General features: G+C 47.9%; 1 protein-coding gene across 1 annotated transcript; it reads left to right on the top strand.

The window, feature by feature from the left end:
* Positions 1–13,377: 13,377 nt before the first annotated feature.
* Positions 13,378–14,281, top strand: LOC149355624 (uncharacterized protein B0403.1-like). Its single transcript, XM_089577673.1, has one exon. The coding sequence runs from the start codon at positions 13,378–13,380 to the stop codon at positions 14,086–14,088; it is 711 nt and encodes a 236-aa protein (XP_089433799.1). The 3' UTR covers positions 14,089–14,281.
* The last annotated feature ends 2,826 nt before the right edge of the window (positions 14,282–17,107 follow it).

Raw genomic sequence — 17,107 nt, 5'->3', positions numbered from 1 at the left:
TGAAAACCCCAAAAGACAACGGCGGTAGCGATGCGGCCCGGATAAACCGTCAAAATAGCGTGGGCCATACGTTGCGAATGTCGACTCGGTGTAAGCTAGGAAAGAAAGGATAAATCGAGGAACGAAAACGACGTCTGAAAGAGTTTGCACATTCTCTTCCGACTGCTGTCGCTGTAGAAGCGAGTATCGTAACTGTAGATTTCCACCAAACACGTTACGGGGTGGCGTCCTAAAGCCGAGGTTTTTCGTCAAATAATGAAGGCCTGTGCGCTGTCACAAAAACAACACTAGCAGTTAGGTAGATGCAAATAAAAATGTACCATATAGTATAACGCTGATTTCAGCTGATGTAGTACCAAATCAGCCTCTTCACAAATGCTACCAAGCCATGCGCACTGGAAGGACAGTCCTGTTTTAGTGTGACGCCACTTCGCAACCAGCCATCGTTCGCGACGTGTAAAGACGTATTTTAAGCGAGCCAACTTGGGCGCAGCCATCCGATGTGGTCCTACTTAGGTGACAGCGTTGACCACGAGGTTGGCCACAGCTACGCTGCTTTCGGTTTGCGTCTGGGACACTTTCAAGCTGAATTATACGAGACTGAGCTGAGTGAATGCGATGTTATGAACTATCATTAACGCCTGATTTTAAGCCCGTCCCCTCGTCCGTCCACGACGAGTGTGGATACTAAGCCGCCTTCTGCTTTCTTCACTATGTGTCACGAAGATACAAGAGCTAAGAAATGCTCCCAGTCGTTCAAGCTATGCCGAGAATCAGATGAAAGCCCCAGTTCAATGGTCACAATTTTTTTTTATGTAAGACTTGCACGAAATTACAGATGCGACCATGGGTTTAGCACCGTTGGCTTGTGCAGGCACAGCAACTGGCTCTCAAATCAACATGGCACGACATAGAAGCGGGAGCAACGCTCCGTGCTTATTCAATTTTGAAACGTACACGGACACAGACTGCCGCCTACAAGGCCGTCAATTTGTGGCACCTTCAGGCAGAGGCTTCAGTCAAGCCCTCACGCGACCTTCCTTGTCTTCGCGTTCCCTAAAGGCCAACATGGCTCCGACTATCTTAATCGCGTATTCCAGTCGGCGATCCAGAGCAGCTCTAAGAATCCGCGAAAGAGCAAACTTTCTGGGGAGTCTAGTGTCCATACAGTCGCATTCCAGTCAGTACTAAGTATCTGATATCAAATCGCTCACTGAAACACGCTCGTCAGTTTCGCGGAGCAAGAAGACTTGCTCCGGATCGCCGGTGGGAATACGCCAAAAGTTAGGCACTCTCATTCAGGCGTCATTCAGGCGCGCTCAAGTATGCACTGAAATCTGACGCAGTGAAGTAACGTCATCGAATGGGAGAAGAACGCGGGGCGAGTACAGGGGAGCAGCCGTCGTAGTGGCACCGAAATTTTTTGCGCGTCGCCAACACGCAAAGCTGCCTGTCAACAAAGGCTGTCAACACTCCCTCGGCACGCCCCACGGGTATACGGTCCGTATATTTACTGAGGGCGCCTTGTTACCCGACGCCCAACCTGCGCATCGCTCTCTTTTTCCGTTCAGGTGGATTTTGAACGAAGCCGCAAACCGACGAGAGAAGAAGAGGGTGGAAAATAACGAATGAATGAATGAATGAATGAATGAATGAATGAATGAATGAATGAATGAATGAATGAATGAATGAATGAATCCTTTATCGCGAGATAGGGATGCAGTTAACAAAAATGTTCCATTAAGCAACATATAGCGGTATAATTAAAAGAAACAAACATCTCGCACTAAGTTTTTGTTGGTCTGCTGCTTCAGAGCTTCACTGAAGTAAAAAATGGACACTCGCCTTTCACCACAAACAGAAAACAACGCCCTTAATTTGTGCGGTTAAGTGCTAGTGCCGATTTTTTTCATCATCATCATCATTTTATTTCGTGAAACCAATACATCTTTAACAACGCAGGCTTAGAATCACCCGGAAAGTTTTCGAAAGACTACTGATTGTAGAGACGGCCCTGAAGACGGTTCCACGTGATCACTGGATATGTTAAGTTGACCTCATTTAGGTTAGTCAGGACACCTGCAGGTTCTCAAGTCGGCACGAGTCGGAAAAATATTCGACTGACTGAAGTGTACGAGGCGTCCACAAGTGAAATATGAATTGGTCTGACCCTGAGAGTTGCTGCGGCGCTTAGTAAATGCGATGTGAGCAAACCGACTAACAAGTTGTCCAGAGAGGGAAACAGGTTCTGCTCATGAATACAGACGTTTTGAACACGTTCGAAGTAAATGGCCTCTTAGTCTTTCTCAGACGGCAGAGTCAGATATAATGCCAGGACCGGGGTTACCGCCGTTCAATTTGCTTATCAATACATGAAGTCGACTGGCGGTAGACAAGCATCTGGTAATAGAACGAAACCAGCCGGGATAATGGCAACGCCAACGCAAACAGGAGAAGCAAAGGCGGTCAGAATGGAAAGATTTATTTGCTGGAGCGTATACACGAGGCAGACCGTAGCAGACTTGAATAAATTCAAAATCGACCAGAGGCTGCAGAGGAGCTTTGTACGTAAAAGAATATTCTTCATAGGACATGTTGATGTGGGGGCCACTGCCGCTAGGACTATTGCCAAGGTGTTTTGTACGCTTGATCGGGCGCTCAGACCGGTGCTGGTCGCTCAGTGCTTTCGTCAATACTTTGTTGAAGCCAAGTGTGCAACCATGCCATTGACTATACAAAAATAGCACATTCGATGGTTATAACTACACTCTTGCCATATCATGAACAGGCCGACCTCTTCTCCATAGTGCAGTTGCACAGCCTGCCTCGTTTGGCCTCGCTCATCTGCAGCCTGTGTGTTGTATTGCACTTTCGTACGCCACTCGAACTTGTTTGGCCTTCCTGGAGCTCCAGTTTTGGACGGGAGTTGTGGAAGGCTATCCAAAAATTTGAGAGGAGGAAGGACGAGAAACGCACACAAGAGGGCTTAATGCTCAGATACACAGACAAGCACGGACACAAAGAAAAAAAAATAAACGGCTGTCCACGTGATCTAGTATTCCTCAATGAAAAGCACGGGCATTTTAAAATGATCCTTCCACTAGAAGGTTTTCCAAGTAGGGACGAGCTCCAAGCACCGGCGTCGCCGCCTATTGTCATGTGGCACGCTTCGATAAGCAAATTGTTTTTTTGCTCCCCCCCCTACCTCCCCCGAGACGGAGCCCGGTAATGAAAACAAAAAAAAAGTTGCGCGTGCGGCTGCGCTCGCTTTGCCCTTGGGTGACGCATGCCCTAGGAAATAGGTAGAGGCCGCTTCGGCTCTTCTTTCTGTTGCTTTTCTGGGAGGGAGAGAGGCGGAAATGCTACGGTTAACCCGCTCATTTCCCGCGGGGTACACAGCTGCCCCAGTCCCTTGGCGCACTAACAGTGGTCATTTAAGACTCTAAATACTCATTTTCTTTCCTTCCATCCTGATTAGCTTTTTCCTCCCCTTCGCGTGAGCCCTGAGGCGGACCGCCTTCTGCCGTTTCAAAGGCCTCTAATGTGCCAACTTTTTAAAAGTCATAACTCTTTCCGTAATGCATCTATATAGTGACGCCAATCCTCAGTTCATTAGTCACGTCCTTTGACTTAAGCGTCCTTACAGAAGTGGTTTTACTACCGGGGAGAAAAGTGACAACCCGTCCCTCCCTCGCCCTACCCCCTACTCATATTTCCTAACCGTTCCACACTGCACACGAGTACCGCCTAACGTTGTACTCCTGGTGTCGAGGCTGGTTCACAGCGCAGGTCTCGACATCAGGAGTAAATTGTTAGGTGACTCGTGTGCAGTGCTGTACGGTTCGGAACATGGAATGCATGTAGGGGAGGGGGGGGGGGTTGTTACTTTAATCCCCGATGACACGTTCATCATTCTTCATTGAGGATAGTTGCCGGGCCAGTTGGTACATGATCTCACCGTAAAACAGCGCGCTTACAAGGGACGAAGAAGACACGCACACACACAGCGCTGAACTTACAACTGCAAGGTTTATTGCATTGCTCGCAATAAATACCAGAAAGGAATACAAAAAACAAAAAACCAAAGGAAGGCGAGGAAGATATCCTCCTGTCGCATCATGTCGTCAATGGTTATTCAAGATATTGAATCTCTTTTCTTGTCAGTGCCATCGAAGGAGTGCTAACGCATGGCGCGCCTTTCCTATCTATGATGAATGCTTCATATAGTTCACGTTTGTGTTGATGATTATACCGCCTCAAAATCTGGCTTCGTCCAAGGTTAGGTGTGCAATGACAGGCAGATACGTGTTTTGCCAGCGTGCTGCCGTATCCCGTGCGGATGTTAATGGCGTGCTCTCGTAGACGGTCGTTGATGTTTTAAAAAGGGCACCAAAGAAGAGAACCTTGGTACGCTTTGAAGATGTGGCTACGTCCTTGCGAGAGGCGAACCTTCGACTTCTGGTAGCGGATAAAGAAGGAGGATTTGCTGTTTTGCCTTCGCCAACATTTGACGAGAAGGCACGTGAAGCCGTCTTGAAGAACTTCCGTAAACTCAATAAGGTCAAGCCGCAAGCTGTAAAGAAAGAAGCCCAGCAACTTTGCGATGCCTTCAACCTGACAAAGCTGGGTGCAGCAGTGACGAAAAGCAAAGGACTGTGCCTAAGCGCGTTCTTCACGGTAAAGACACATAAGGAAAACTGGCCTTTCAGAGTGATCGTTTCGGAAAGAGGCACCTGGCAGCACTCCATGGGCAAGTTTCTACAAGACTCACTTTCTTTGTTAGCCATAGAAGATCCGTTCCAGGTCAAGAAGCCTGAAGAAGTCCCGCTTTCCTTCATGGCTCATGCCCGAAAGGAGTGGGTGTATTTTCCATCGATGTAAAGGATCTATACTATTCACTACCGCACCCCTCTCTGTTTGCTGTGGTAAGAGAAGGCATTGAAGCACTGGGGCGTGTCCGGTTTCAAAACGCTTGCGGAATCAGCACAGAGAAGTTCCTCGAAGCGATGGCTTTCTACCTAAGGTCAACGTTTATCAGTTTCAATGAAGAACTGTTCGTACAGAAGAAGGGCGTGTGCATAGGCTCCTGTGTCGCACCTCTACTCAGCGATCTTCTGCTTGCGAAGGCTGATCGTCGGCTACAAGAAGCGTTGCTAAACACCAGCGTGATAAGGGTTTTCCGTTTTGTCGATGACTTCCTCGTTGTCGACAAAAAGTCGGATCAGGAACCAGGCAAGGACGTGGAGGCTCTTTTCAAGGTCTTCTCTGAAAATTTGGGTGAGTTTGAACTCACGAAAGAACTGCCTGACGAAGGCCAACTTCAGTACCTTGACCTACGGTTGTTCTCGAGTGAGGACCATCTGTGCTGGTGCTATGCTCCGAGGTCTATGAAATGCCTTCTGCCTTACTCTTCCTCACATACGAAGCTTGTCAAACGAGCAATAGCTTTGGGTGCCTTGAACAATGCCCTCAAAAGATCGCGCCATCACCGACAGCAAGCTAGCATGGAATCTCAGCTGAAACGTCTACGCGAAGCGGGTTTCCCGGATGCCCTCATTTTAGGGATCGGCTTCAAGCTCCTGAAAGATCTCCGCCTGTCTAGCTTCCCGATGAGGCCACGCAAAGAAAGAGAGATGATGGCTGTAATGCCGAATCTGCACGGGATCAGCCACTCGTTGAAGCAGATAGTAGGGCGTGCTGGAGTGAATTTGATCCTAACCGCTCCCAGAAAGCTCAATATGCTTTGCAGAATGGTGAACGAAGATGCCCCTAAACCAGCGCGGTGCAGTAAGAACCATGAAAAAATGTTCACCACCTGTGACACGGAGGTAATCTACGAGATACCGCTGTCATGCGGCGCATCTTATGTGGGCCAAAGTGGACGCTGCATAAACGACCGTCTACGAGAGCACGCCATTAACATCCGCACGGGATACGCCAGCACGCTCGCAAAACACGTATCTGCCTGTCATTGCACACCTAACCTTGGACGAAGCCAGATTTTGAGGCAGTATAATCATCAACACAAACGTGAACTATATGAACCATTCATCATAGATAGGAAAGGCGCGTCATGCGTTAGCACTCCTTCGATGGCACTGACAAGAAAAGAAATTCAATATCTTGAATAACCATTGACGACATGATGCGACAGGAGGACATCTTCCTCGCCTTCCTTTGGTTTTTTGTTTTTTGTATTCCTTTCTGGTATTTATTGCGAGCAATGCAATAAACCTTGCAGTTGTAAGTTCAGCGCTGTGTGTGTGCGTGTCTTCTTTCTTCGTCCCGTGTAAGCGCGCTGTTTTACAGTGAGATCATAACTCTTTCCTTGAGAACGGTAATGCTAATAAACTTTTTGTCGCCAGTTAGCACTCATATCGTCGATCCTTATTTTGCCCTCTGTCTTTATGCGCTGCACCCCTGTGTCAAAGTAATTACTGAACTGCATAATGGAATATATCTTCCTTAAAGTTCTTTTTTTGCTTGTTTCCTTGCGGAGGAATATAAGCAGCCTGCGCAGATTGTTCTGTACCTTTCCTTGGCCTCGAATATCTAATGTGGTTGGCTCTTCAATCCACGCTCCTATTAGGTTTCGCCAGCCTCTAGACGCGCCCCGACAAAGCCTGTCAAACGCACCAGCACCGCATGACGCTACAGGCCACTGGAATATCTGACAAATGCCGTTTCATTATACTGCACCCTTGCGCGGCGTCTGCCTTGCGTTAGAATGCTGATTTTGCTGCGTCAATTGAGCAATGTAACTTGTGCAAACACGTGCGCGATTACACCGCCGGGCCTTGTAGCCACGGTTCTAGTTTATACACCAGACGCCGGTTGTACCAACCCACGCAAGGGCCAACATTGGCCTGCTTGATTTGTTTATGCTGGTTTAAGGTCCCAAAAAGACTCAGGCGATGAGGGACGCCGCAGTTAACTTGCACTAACATCACGTGTACACAGTACACGGGCCTCTAGCGTTTCGCCTCTATCGAAATGCGACCGCTGCGGCAGGGATCGAAACCACGTCTTTCGGGACAGCAGCCGAGCACCATAGCCACTTAGCCACCGCGCTAGCACTCTGGGCTCCTTGAGAAGGCTCATCCAGCTTAACACTGTAAGGAGTTATCTACTTGGAGAAATTGTGGCTTTTTTCGGAAGTCTACTATACTTAGCAGAAATGTCTTTTTTGTAGTAGTAGTGTTTGTTTATGGCGGATTTTGCGCCTTTCATGTCTTTAATAGGATGCTTTTTCATGCCAACTAGCGAGAGCAGCTACTAATATTTCTGCAAATGGTCAGCTTAATACTGAGTACGTCCTCCGGGATTTTCATGCCGAGAGCTTTAGCTCTCTACGTCAGGTGCAACCAACAGAGCGTCAGGTGCACCCAACAGACAGAACAAGAATGAGCGATCCCTACGATAATTATTTTACAAAACCGGGTAGAAGTTTATATAATAAATAAGCAAATTTTGATGTTAAAGTTTCTAACCAATGTAGCACTTTGAATCAACTTTTGTATATGCCTATTAAAAACCTAATATTCGGTGTTTTGCGCTGCAAAACTAACTGGCTTTTGGGGGGCTTAGCCATGATATTTAGGCGCAATTTTGTTTTGCATCGGAATAACGGGCGGTGCGTTAAAGGCCACATCCTAACGAATAAAGGCGTGCCGTAGGTCATTAGTACTGTCGCTGCGGGGCAGAGAGAAAATTAACCGCCGCCGTGCTTCTCCCACGCAGCGCATGACTGGAACAGCGGGCGTGTTGCACCAGCAGGCACGGTGCGCTTTCGAGACGTAGCGCGTTGGCGTCGCGCTCCCGAAGAGCAGTGTATTTAGGACTCGTCGTGATGCAGGCTTCGAACGCCTAAGGTGGCAGTGGAGCGGCCTCATGTGGGCTACGAAAACGACTTTACAGTTGTTAAGGCACGTGCGGCGGTTTCGCGTCATGCTTCACGCCATGCTTCACGCCAGGCTTCACGCCATGCCACGCTGATTGGGCAGCATGCAATGAAGCATGACGTCACTGCAACGCACCACTCTGAGTGGTGCGAACACAGCGACATCACGAGTGACAGCATAGTGATGTCCCACGCATTATACCATTGAAGCAGACAAATAGCAATGAATAATTAATATTGTACCTACCCCAACAAATCTTGCGTTATGCACATTTGTAACTGTTCTGTGAGTGTTTTGACCAGCCTTTGTTTGCCGCAATGCCCGCCGGCTCTCGGGAGCGCATACACGCGGCGGTCGTCCTAAGTGCTAGTCAGCGGTGGCCCGGCAGTGCTAGTTTGCGCCGCTTCGTGCTAACGAGATAAGCCGGAAGCGAGCTTTGCTTCGACGAAGCCGCTAAACTTGTTCGCGTTGCCTGTGGCGCACAAGGCCAGGAGAAAGCGGCGAGTGCACTCGCGTTGCCACCGGGCGTGTGCCTGCTCCGGCTATGTCGCATTGCGTGACGTCACACCTATGACGCATCGGCGCACGTGTATTCGCCGTAATGGGAAAAACTGCTTACGCCTTAGTGCAGGAGACTGGTTCGCATCACGTCACGAAAACCGTAGCAGAACCTGCGTTCACGGTATGCCTCCCTTGTGGAGGCTGCTCTAATTTCGGGGCGAGAGGCTTTTGTTTTCTCCGCTGCGAACGGGATTTGTTGGCGCAAAGAATGCGGCGGGCGCACTCACCGGGCGTCAACCGGGTCTTCGATGTTGATTACATTATTTACGAGGAAAGTGGTCTTGGTCTAGCTGTAGACGTGTCATTGCCGTGAATAAACATCCCTGGCTTCATATACAGCATATCCAGATGTAGGCACCTTATCACACCGTTAGAAGAAAATGACTTCCGTTCAAGCTGCACGAGGAAGACAGTTCTCGGCGCACTTTTCGCGTGTTTTTTCTCGCGTTGTTCGCACGCAGCGCATACGCGTGCTCGCTCCCATGTTCGCTGCACACGATTCATGATACTCGTTTCAAGCTCTTGAACATCACTGGCGTGCGGTTTCTGCTCCAGCAGGTCGCTGTTCACGTCCGCTGACTTCACGATTGAAAGACCGAAGACTTTCAGCCATCTCTTCTGCAGTCGGGCAGCCTCGCTGAAGAGTGAGTCGTTCGAGGAGTGCTCTTACGGCGTGTGACCGGCATGAAAGGTCAATGGCGCGCCGTGTGGTAAGATCCTCGTAGCCAGGGAGGCTTCCCGAACCTTCAAATTTATCGCGCACGCTTTTGCTGGCGTATTTGTGTTCCAAGCTCGGCTATCTTCCTTTCCATGCAGTGAAAAGCCTTACTCTCTTACATTTGCCCGGCTGCACTAGCTTTGGATCTTCCTCCGATGGTTGTGAACATTTGTGTCTGAAGTTGCTGCATGCGGCTGTCGTTTCGCCCATTGTTCTACCACGTCTGGCGTAATTGTGCTTCACCGCCGTGGTCCTCTTGGCCGTGCGGCCGAACCCATTGTCTAGAAATCATGGTTGATAAGCTCTCGTCTCGCGTTGGCGCGAACGATACAGAGTTTTAGCACAGTGAAGACGTGTTACCGAAGCATGCCTGTTAGCCCCACCATGCTCCTGCCCAGCTGCTCTGCGTGGGCAGGAGGCATCCGGTAATCCCGTACACTTCGACCTTACGACGTTTCTGCTATGTTAAGACTCTCGCTTAATCACCTGCAGCCCAGATATGCATGAAAAGAAAGGAAATTCATAGAGTAATCCGAGGACATGCTCAACCGTGCGAAGCATAGTGGGTCACCTTGCATGAACACGGTCGCGCACTGAAGTCGTTTTTTACAATCATCGCTTGTCTTTCATATAGAAGCACGCATGCGCCCAAACTCACCTTCAGGGGGGGGGGGGGGGGGTAGCGGGCGGAAATTATTGCAGCGGAAGTCTTCCTACCTTTCAAACTGGTGTACTAAGCACTTGGATGGCACCAAAGTCAATGATATTTTGAGTGGTTATGTCTTCGCCCTAGAAAAAAACGAACCTTGTTCAAATTGACATCTTTGTTAGAAAGGAAGTTACGGCACCGTTTAGCTGGTATTGTCCTCTCCTAAATCTGCAGCAGTCACGGAGTTGTACTGAAATTTGGTGTTAAGATTCGCATCGTGTAATTTGTCTCCTTACGCTGTGAAAGGTGTGGCCGCCTAGAGCAAGTTGAGGCTGCATTACTATACAATACTTACTCGACTCGCAAGAAACTCGGTGCGGGGGGTGTCGTCGGAATTTAAAAGGCCAGAAAAAGTTTTGAAGGGAGCAGTGATTAGGCATTAGAGCACACTTTGTGCGCCTGACAGCCGCACCGCCACATCACGAACGAGGCTGTCTCGTAATGGGCTCAAGTGTCGCCTGTAGTATGTGTCACTGCGATGTCGTGTATCTGATGTCAGTGAACGGTGTCGTGACGGCCGCCGCGGTCAGCCGAGACGCCTGCTTTGGTCGGCACCGACGGATTCTTCACTGGCTTGGCGCTAACCGTGCCGAAGCGCTTTCGAAGTTATAAGCGGGTGAGGAACTCAATGGCAGGAGCCCTGCATCCGCAGTGAGTGTTATCAGCACAGTTGACGCCTGAGGTACGGATAATCATAGGTGTTATCACTTGGCTCGCAGTCTTGCTTGTGCGTTTCTAGTGTGAAAACACTATTAGCCTCCTATCCCGAAAAATCCCGCTGTTTGCGTGAAGCCCCTGAGAGTGTTGCGAAAGGAAAGAAAAGGCGCATAACTGGCTCCCTGGGCAAGTGGACACCTCAGTCGCTCTTTGAGCTATGTGGCGGTAGTGACAGAGAGACGTGCGCTTCATGCGTCGGCGTTGACAACCTTGTGGCAGAAACGCGGCACTAATAGGCCGCTGACATTGACAATGTTGTGGACTCCGGTGATTTTGATGAAGCAAGGGCGCATAACTGGCTCCCTGGGTCAGTGGACACCTCGATCGTGCTTTGAGGTACGCGGTGGTGGTGTTCATCTGCAAAAAAAAACGTGCTCTCGCTCAATATTTAGTGCTTAGCAATGCTAAACCACACTTTTTTGTTCTTTCAGGAAGCAGGGGGGGGGGGGGGGCTGCATGTTCAGCGGCTCTTTGTTGTTCCAACAAAGCATATCACTGACGTCTCTCGAAGGCCTGCGCAAGTCATTTGCGTGTCGCAACGCACACAAATTGCCTCGGCGTCGGTAAGAGGCCAGGGAAAGGAGCGCAACTTTCCCAGCGTGATGCGGAATACTATCGCCAGCGCAATGCACATTTGGTAGGGAAACGATTCGTGTACCGCCGATTACGCGCGCAACGAGAGAAAAAAAAACCAGGATGTTGTGGCGTAACGGTGTAGGGAGGTGGCCGAAGGTTTAGCGTCCTTGGCGTCGCCGACGCCACCGCGCCGAAGGCCAATGCCTTCTTCGTCCGCCCGAGCTAACATACTCTGCCCAACACGGCAAAACGCGAGCTTCACAGAAAACAGAAATGCGCGCTGGCAGGCATTATTAGAGGCGACGATCATAATATATCGCCGCGGGGAAAAGCACGGCAAAGCATCTCAGGATTGTCTGAATGAACGTAGGGCGTCTTCCCTACAAACATGTCGGCGCTATGGCTCGCACAAGTAGGCAGATATGTTTGTGGTACTTCTGAGTAGGCCATTAGAGGTAAGTTCACGGACACCACATTGTACCCTCTATCATTATATTTGCTGAAAAAAAATGAAAACCTTTCGCCCTCACCACACGGGGAGGGGGAAGTGTCGAAGAAGTGACGGCCACAGGTCCTCCCTACTACACAGCTGTATATAGTGAAAACCGCGCGGTACTAATTTTCACTGCTCCATAGTCAGAGTAGACGTCATGACTTACGACGTTAACCAGCGTCAGTTCATCTACATCGCCTCCATTCGCTCGCGTCCTGACTGCAGTCCCAAGCGTTATATCTGATAGATATATTATTGCCGAAAACATGAGTACTCGCCCTCGTTTTCCTATGTTCAACTACACTCCTAAAAAGTACGAAATAATTACCCTCCCTTTATTAGATACAATGAAACAAGCAACATACTGGTGCACCGGACCTACTGGCTCGTTGTAGACATAATCTTAAAGGTTTTAAATATGTGAAATATTTTTTCTACTTAGACACGTATTATCTCCACCTCCTATTTGGAATTCTGCCCACGACGGGACATCTTCCAAGCTTTCCAAAGCAGCATAAAGTGTTTCATCGAAATCAATGATTGATGCCGCTGCTGAAGTGTGCCAGGCTGTTTGAAATAACGTGTGTGGTGAGTCAGGCGACGGTACATGGCGGAAACGTGGGCACTCAATCCTCATTCACCGGCTATGCCTCTTTGATTTCGGCTGGCTCTAACAGAGTGATTGATATAGAAGGATTATCCAGCCAATGCAGGACGTGTGAAGCTGTGAACAGGTTGACCACCAAAAGCACTCAGTTCCAGGAATGGATGGAAGATCATACTTAATGCCATGCTAATCACACAGTGAGTGCTGACGGCATGCAGGCCGTCTGACTGTCAAGAGCACAGACCTTTGCGCTAGTTGGCGCATTGCAGCCACGTACAAGCGCAAAAAAACATGGACAAAGAAAGACTTGGACAACACAAAGCGCTCGTGTTGTCCAAGTCCTTCTTTCTCCATGTTTTTTTTTTTTTTGCGCTTGTACGTGACTGCATCTGACTGTAACGTATGTTCGAGCTCTCCAAAACAACGCGTGCCTTGAAGCACTTGGGCTTAAACTGAGATGGTGACTCGAAGAGCAATGCGGCTGTCAAGGACAAGTAAGGGCAGAAAAGTGTGCGTAGAGTTGAGTGCACAGGGCACGTACAGCTTGTGTTGGACCCCGCTTAAGGAAATTGGAGAATACAATTCGCTGACTTCGTGAGAAAGAAAAGTTGACGGATGTCCTGATCTATAGACTGCTACTGCAACGCTGCTGTGGGAAACTTTAAAGTGATGAAGCAAGCCACAGGCCACACTAGCGAGTCTGTTTCACTGCAGGTCAACAGATGAAACTCCTAGACACGGTCTGTGCCCTCTTGGTCCTAAAGGTTGGTATGCAGGGGAGGTCCTCCAAATAACGCCCTCAACAAAGTGAAGCCTGCGTAAAGTGACCTCTGTTCAGTAGAACTTTCAAGAAAGTGCCTGCATGGTAACACCCAAAACTCCAACTAGCGTTTTAATGGGATCATCGGGGAAAGAATGCCGAAAAATGTCCATTTGAGCTTGCCAATTATTTTCTTAGGAATGTGTGATATTGTACGTCACTTCAGTGATGTGAACAGAGGCACAGTGGATATCTTGAGGCAGGCCGGAGCTCATGACACTAATGCTTTGCAATCAGATCTTGATGAAATAGCTAAGTGGTGCGAACAATGGCATATGGAAATAAACGTTTCGAAAACGAAACTTGTAACATTTACAACGGCTAGAGTCACTGAACCCATCTTTTATTCTATCGGTAACATGGCCATTGAAAAAGTTCCTGCAATCAAATACCTAGGTGTCTACATTTCTTCTGATTTAACATGGCACAAACACATTGAATATATCACCACTAAAGCATACAAAACCCTGGGTTTCATTAGGCGTAGCTTGTACTTTGCAAATCAGGCGACCAAACTTTTAGCATACTCAACTTTAGTCAGATCACAACTAGAATATGCCGCTTTCATCTGGAACCCACATCAAGCTTATCTTGCGGATAAACTGGAATCACTTCAAAATAAGGCTGCTAGGTTTATCACAAGGAAATACGCGCGCTACTCCAGCATCACAGATATCAAATCATCTCTAAATTTAAGCTCTCTTGGAAAGCGAAGACTTGTAACCCTGCTATGTCACTTTCACAAGATGTATCACAATCACTCGCCATTCACAGATTCTCATATCAAACCAGCACATCGCATTTTCCCCCGATTAGACCACTGCTTCAAAGTGCAACCCCAGATAGCTCACACTGAACTTATGCGTCATTCGCCATTGTTCCTTGCCATCTATCACTGGAATAAACTACCTGCAGAAATTGTTCTCGAAAACAATTACGACGCATTTCTTAACAAACTGAAGAGCTTACTCTTTGCTGGCCCTTAATGAAATATTATCAGAAGTGTATTCTTTTTTAGATTGTATTGAACAATGTGGTCCACGTGTGTGCGTGTTTTAAAATACTTTATTTATCCTGTTGTCTTCCCTATTTATCTGAGCTCATGTTTGTTTATGCTTTGTGATATTTTTCACTGTGTTATGTAATACGATTGCTTTATTGTTTTTCTTTAACCCCCTATGTAATGCCTGTAAAGGGCCTTTAGTGTATTTGAATAAAAAAAAAGTGCATGCCGCACCACAGTGGCTTGCGTTAACAGGGACCACCAGTTAGTGAAGAAAACGGACCATACGTTGTCATCGTAATGAAAAACCAATTCGAAAAAAAAGACCAGCTTGGAAATGGCCAAGAAGCGAATGAGTGAAAGCTTAGGAGGGGCCCCAGATATGAGCCTGGTGGGTTTCAGCCACGTACAACTGTGGCCTGAGGAAGATTGAAAAACTTTGGGAAACTCAGAACTTTAGTTTTGGATGCTCCTCGTTACGGGAGCGCTGGTAACTTTTGTATAAAGGAATGTTTTTAAAAAAATAAATACGGTGACATATACCGGGTGTTTCAGCGAACACTTTCAAAAATTTTCAGAAATATGCTTTTTGCAGTAAAAATATGGCTTTTGCGGCATAGTATTGCCAGTGTTGGCGGGCACCAGAAAACCGGTGAATCATCTTCGGTAGTAAGCTGGTTAACTAATCTTTAAAAACTGGCTTTTTAACCAGTAGAGTTAGCGCCTAGTTGTAATTAGAGGTTTGCACCCGCTCGTTAGTATGAGCCATATCAGTTTTTAGAATTTCGGAAACGCAATTACCCTTGTGGCTCGACAAAATTGGGCTGCATCATGCAAAAATATATTCACTTTTGAAAGCAAGCAGGTAAACAAATCCCTCCAGTGCACGTAACTAGTCGAAAAAGCCAAGCCTTTGCCCTGCTGTGGGCGTAGCGAGGCTGATGATAATAATGAATATAGCGTCCCGTCTCTGAGACATAAACACAACCGCAAGAGAAAGGGGATTCGTAAACCACAGCGCACATGCAGGGTGCACATCATGACTTGTGGTTTACTTTGCATGCAAAAGGTCCAAGGCTAGGAGTCTCTTCAATATTTGTCTTTACTCGTGTACACAAACGGGGCTTTCATATCGGGGCAAAGACCAGGTCCCCAAGACGTGAAGGAACGCTCTTGCATTCTGTGGCACCTTATACTGGTAAAGGCAAGGCCAGACAGGCATGAGCGGAGTCTCGACCCAAGTAGTCGTTCATAATGGCTAAACAGAGTCCTAGCAAAGTAAACATGCAGACAGGCAAGCGTCAAGCTGAGGTGTGAACAGGCTGACTTAGCTGCGGTCGACACGAACAGCAATAGCAGCCGGAAGAAATTATCGCGGACTGAGAAGGAAACGGAGAAAGCCTAAAACTTCAGTGTTGTATGCGCTGCAGTAAAAGCAAGCAGCGTTTTTCAGCGCCGCCAGCCGTAATATTTGATCTGTGGTGAGGCACGCGGCTTCAGACAGCGGTCGTGCAGAGCAGAATCTGCATTGGTCGTTTGGGTATCACCTTCAGTGCCTTGTCTCGAATCAATATCAACGTAGCGGCAGCGACAGCCACGGACATAAAAGGGTGTTCGTTGCTGTAGGTGTAGCGAGGCGCGTGCGGTGTTGCCCGCCGAGGAAGTGACCAAGTGGGCAATAAGCACGTGGTCAGAGGTTTGAGAGCAGGGCATAGACTATCTTCTTTGAATATTTTTCATGCACATAGCGCTATGACAGAACACATTAAACATGCAATTTTACTGAGTTTTTGAAGACCAAGAGCAAAGTGGGTGTTCCAAAGCATGTCAGAATCAAAGTTAGATTCAGAACTTAAACTTCATGGTCAAAACGCAATGAGCAGGGAAACAGTAGCAATTATTACAGATCGATGAATAAAGGAATAACGAACGCGATGGTACATGCAATCTATTTATAAATGCTATTGAAACATACCAGTTCGCCCGCCTCGGTGGCTCAGTGGTTACGGCGTTTGGCTGCTGACCCGAAAGACGCGGGTTCGATCCCGGCCGCGGCTGTTGAATTTCTGTGGAGGAGAAATTCTAGAGGCCCGTGTACTGTGCGATGTCAGTGCACGTTAAAGAACCCCAGGTGGTCGAAATTTCCGGAGCCCTTCACTACGGCGTCCCTCATAGCCTGAGTCGCTTTGGGACGTTAAATCCCAATAAACTAAACCAAACCAAACATACCAGTTCAGTTTTTCTGCAGTTAATTCCAATAGAATAATTGCAAAATCAGTTGAATAACAGTAAAGACTCTTACTGAACGGTAACAACTGTTTGATAATAGTTCTAATAACGTGACACTAACAGAGTGTCATAGGAGTATTGGAGAACGCGACAATAGATATACAGCTTCCGAGATCGTTGACACTTTACTTCAGTAAAAGCGCCGATAAAACTGAGCCCTGCAGGAGGCTATCTTTTGTTTCTGGCTCAGTGGTTATGGTGCTCGGCTGCTGACCCGAAAGACACGGTTTCGATCCCAACCGCAGCGGTCGCAATTCGATGGACGCGAAATATTAGAGGCCTGTGTAACGTACGATGTCAGTACACGTTTAAGAGCCCCACGTGGTCGAAATTATCCGGAGCCCTCCGCTACGGCGTCCCCAAAGCCTGAGTCGCTTTGGAACATTAAACCGCATAAACCAAACGAAACATTCTCATTTCTCATGTATCGCTTGTCGTTTTGCTGAGTGTTGCAGTTTGGCTGGGGTTGCGTGCCTAGCAGTGAGTGGAAAGGGACACTAAATTTACACTTGTACAGCTGATAGCCTGAAATGTCGACTCACTTAATCAAAATCTTTTGTGACGTCGAAAAAGAAGGCACATGATATCACGTTTTTTTTTCCCCTAGTGTGCTGTTCATCAAGTTGCAAACGTGATTTAAAGCATGCGCAGAGTCCCGGCCAGCAAAAAAAAATCTTAACGACTGTTGGACAGAGCTTGACAGGGTTGAAGCT

This window comes from Amblyomma mixtum, chromosome 3, assembly GCF_055824585.1.
Source record: "Amblyomma mixtum isolate Tamu chromosome 3, ASM5582458v1, whole genome shotgun sequence".
In the NCBI taxonomy this organism is placed as follows: Eukaryota; Metazoa; Arthropoda; class Arachnida; order Ixodida; family Ixodidae; genus Amblyomma; species Amblyomma mixtum.
The sequence above is the reverse complement of the archived record's forward strand: the minus strand, read 5'-3'. Positions and strand labels throughout refer to the sequence as shown.

Coding starts and splice junctions, on each gene's coding strand:
- LOC149355624 (XM_089577673.1), top strand. CDS start 13,378: ATGGAAATAAACGTTTCGAAAACGAAACTTGTAACATTTACAACGGCT.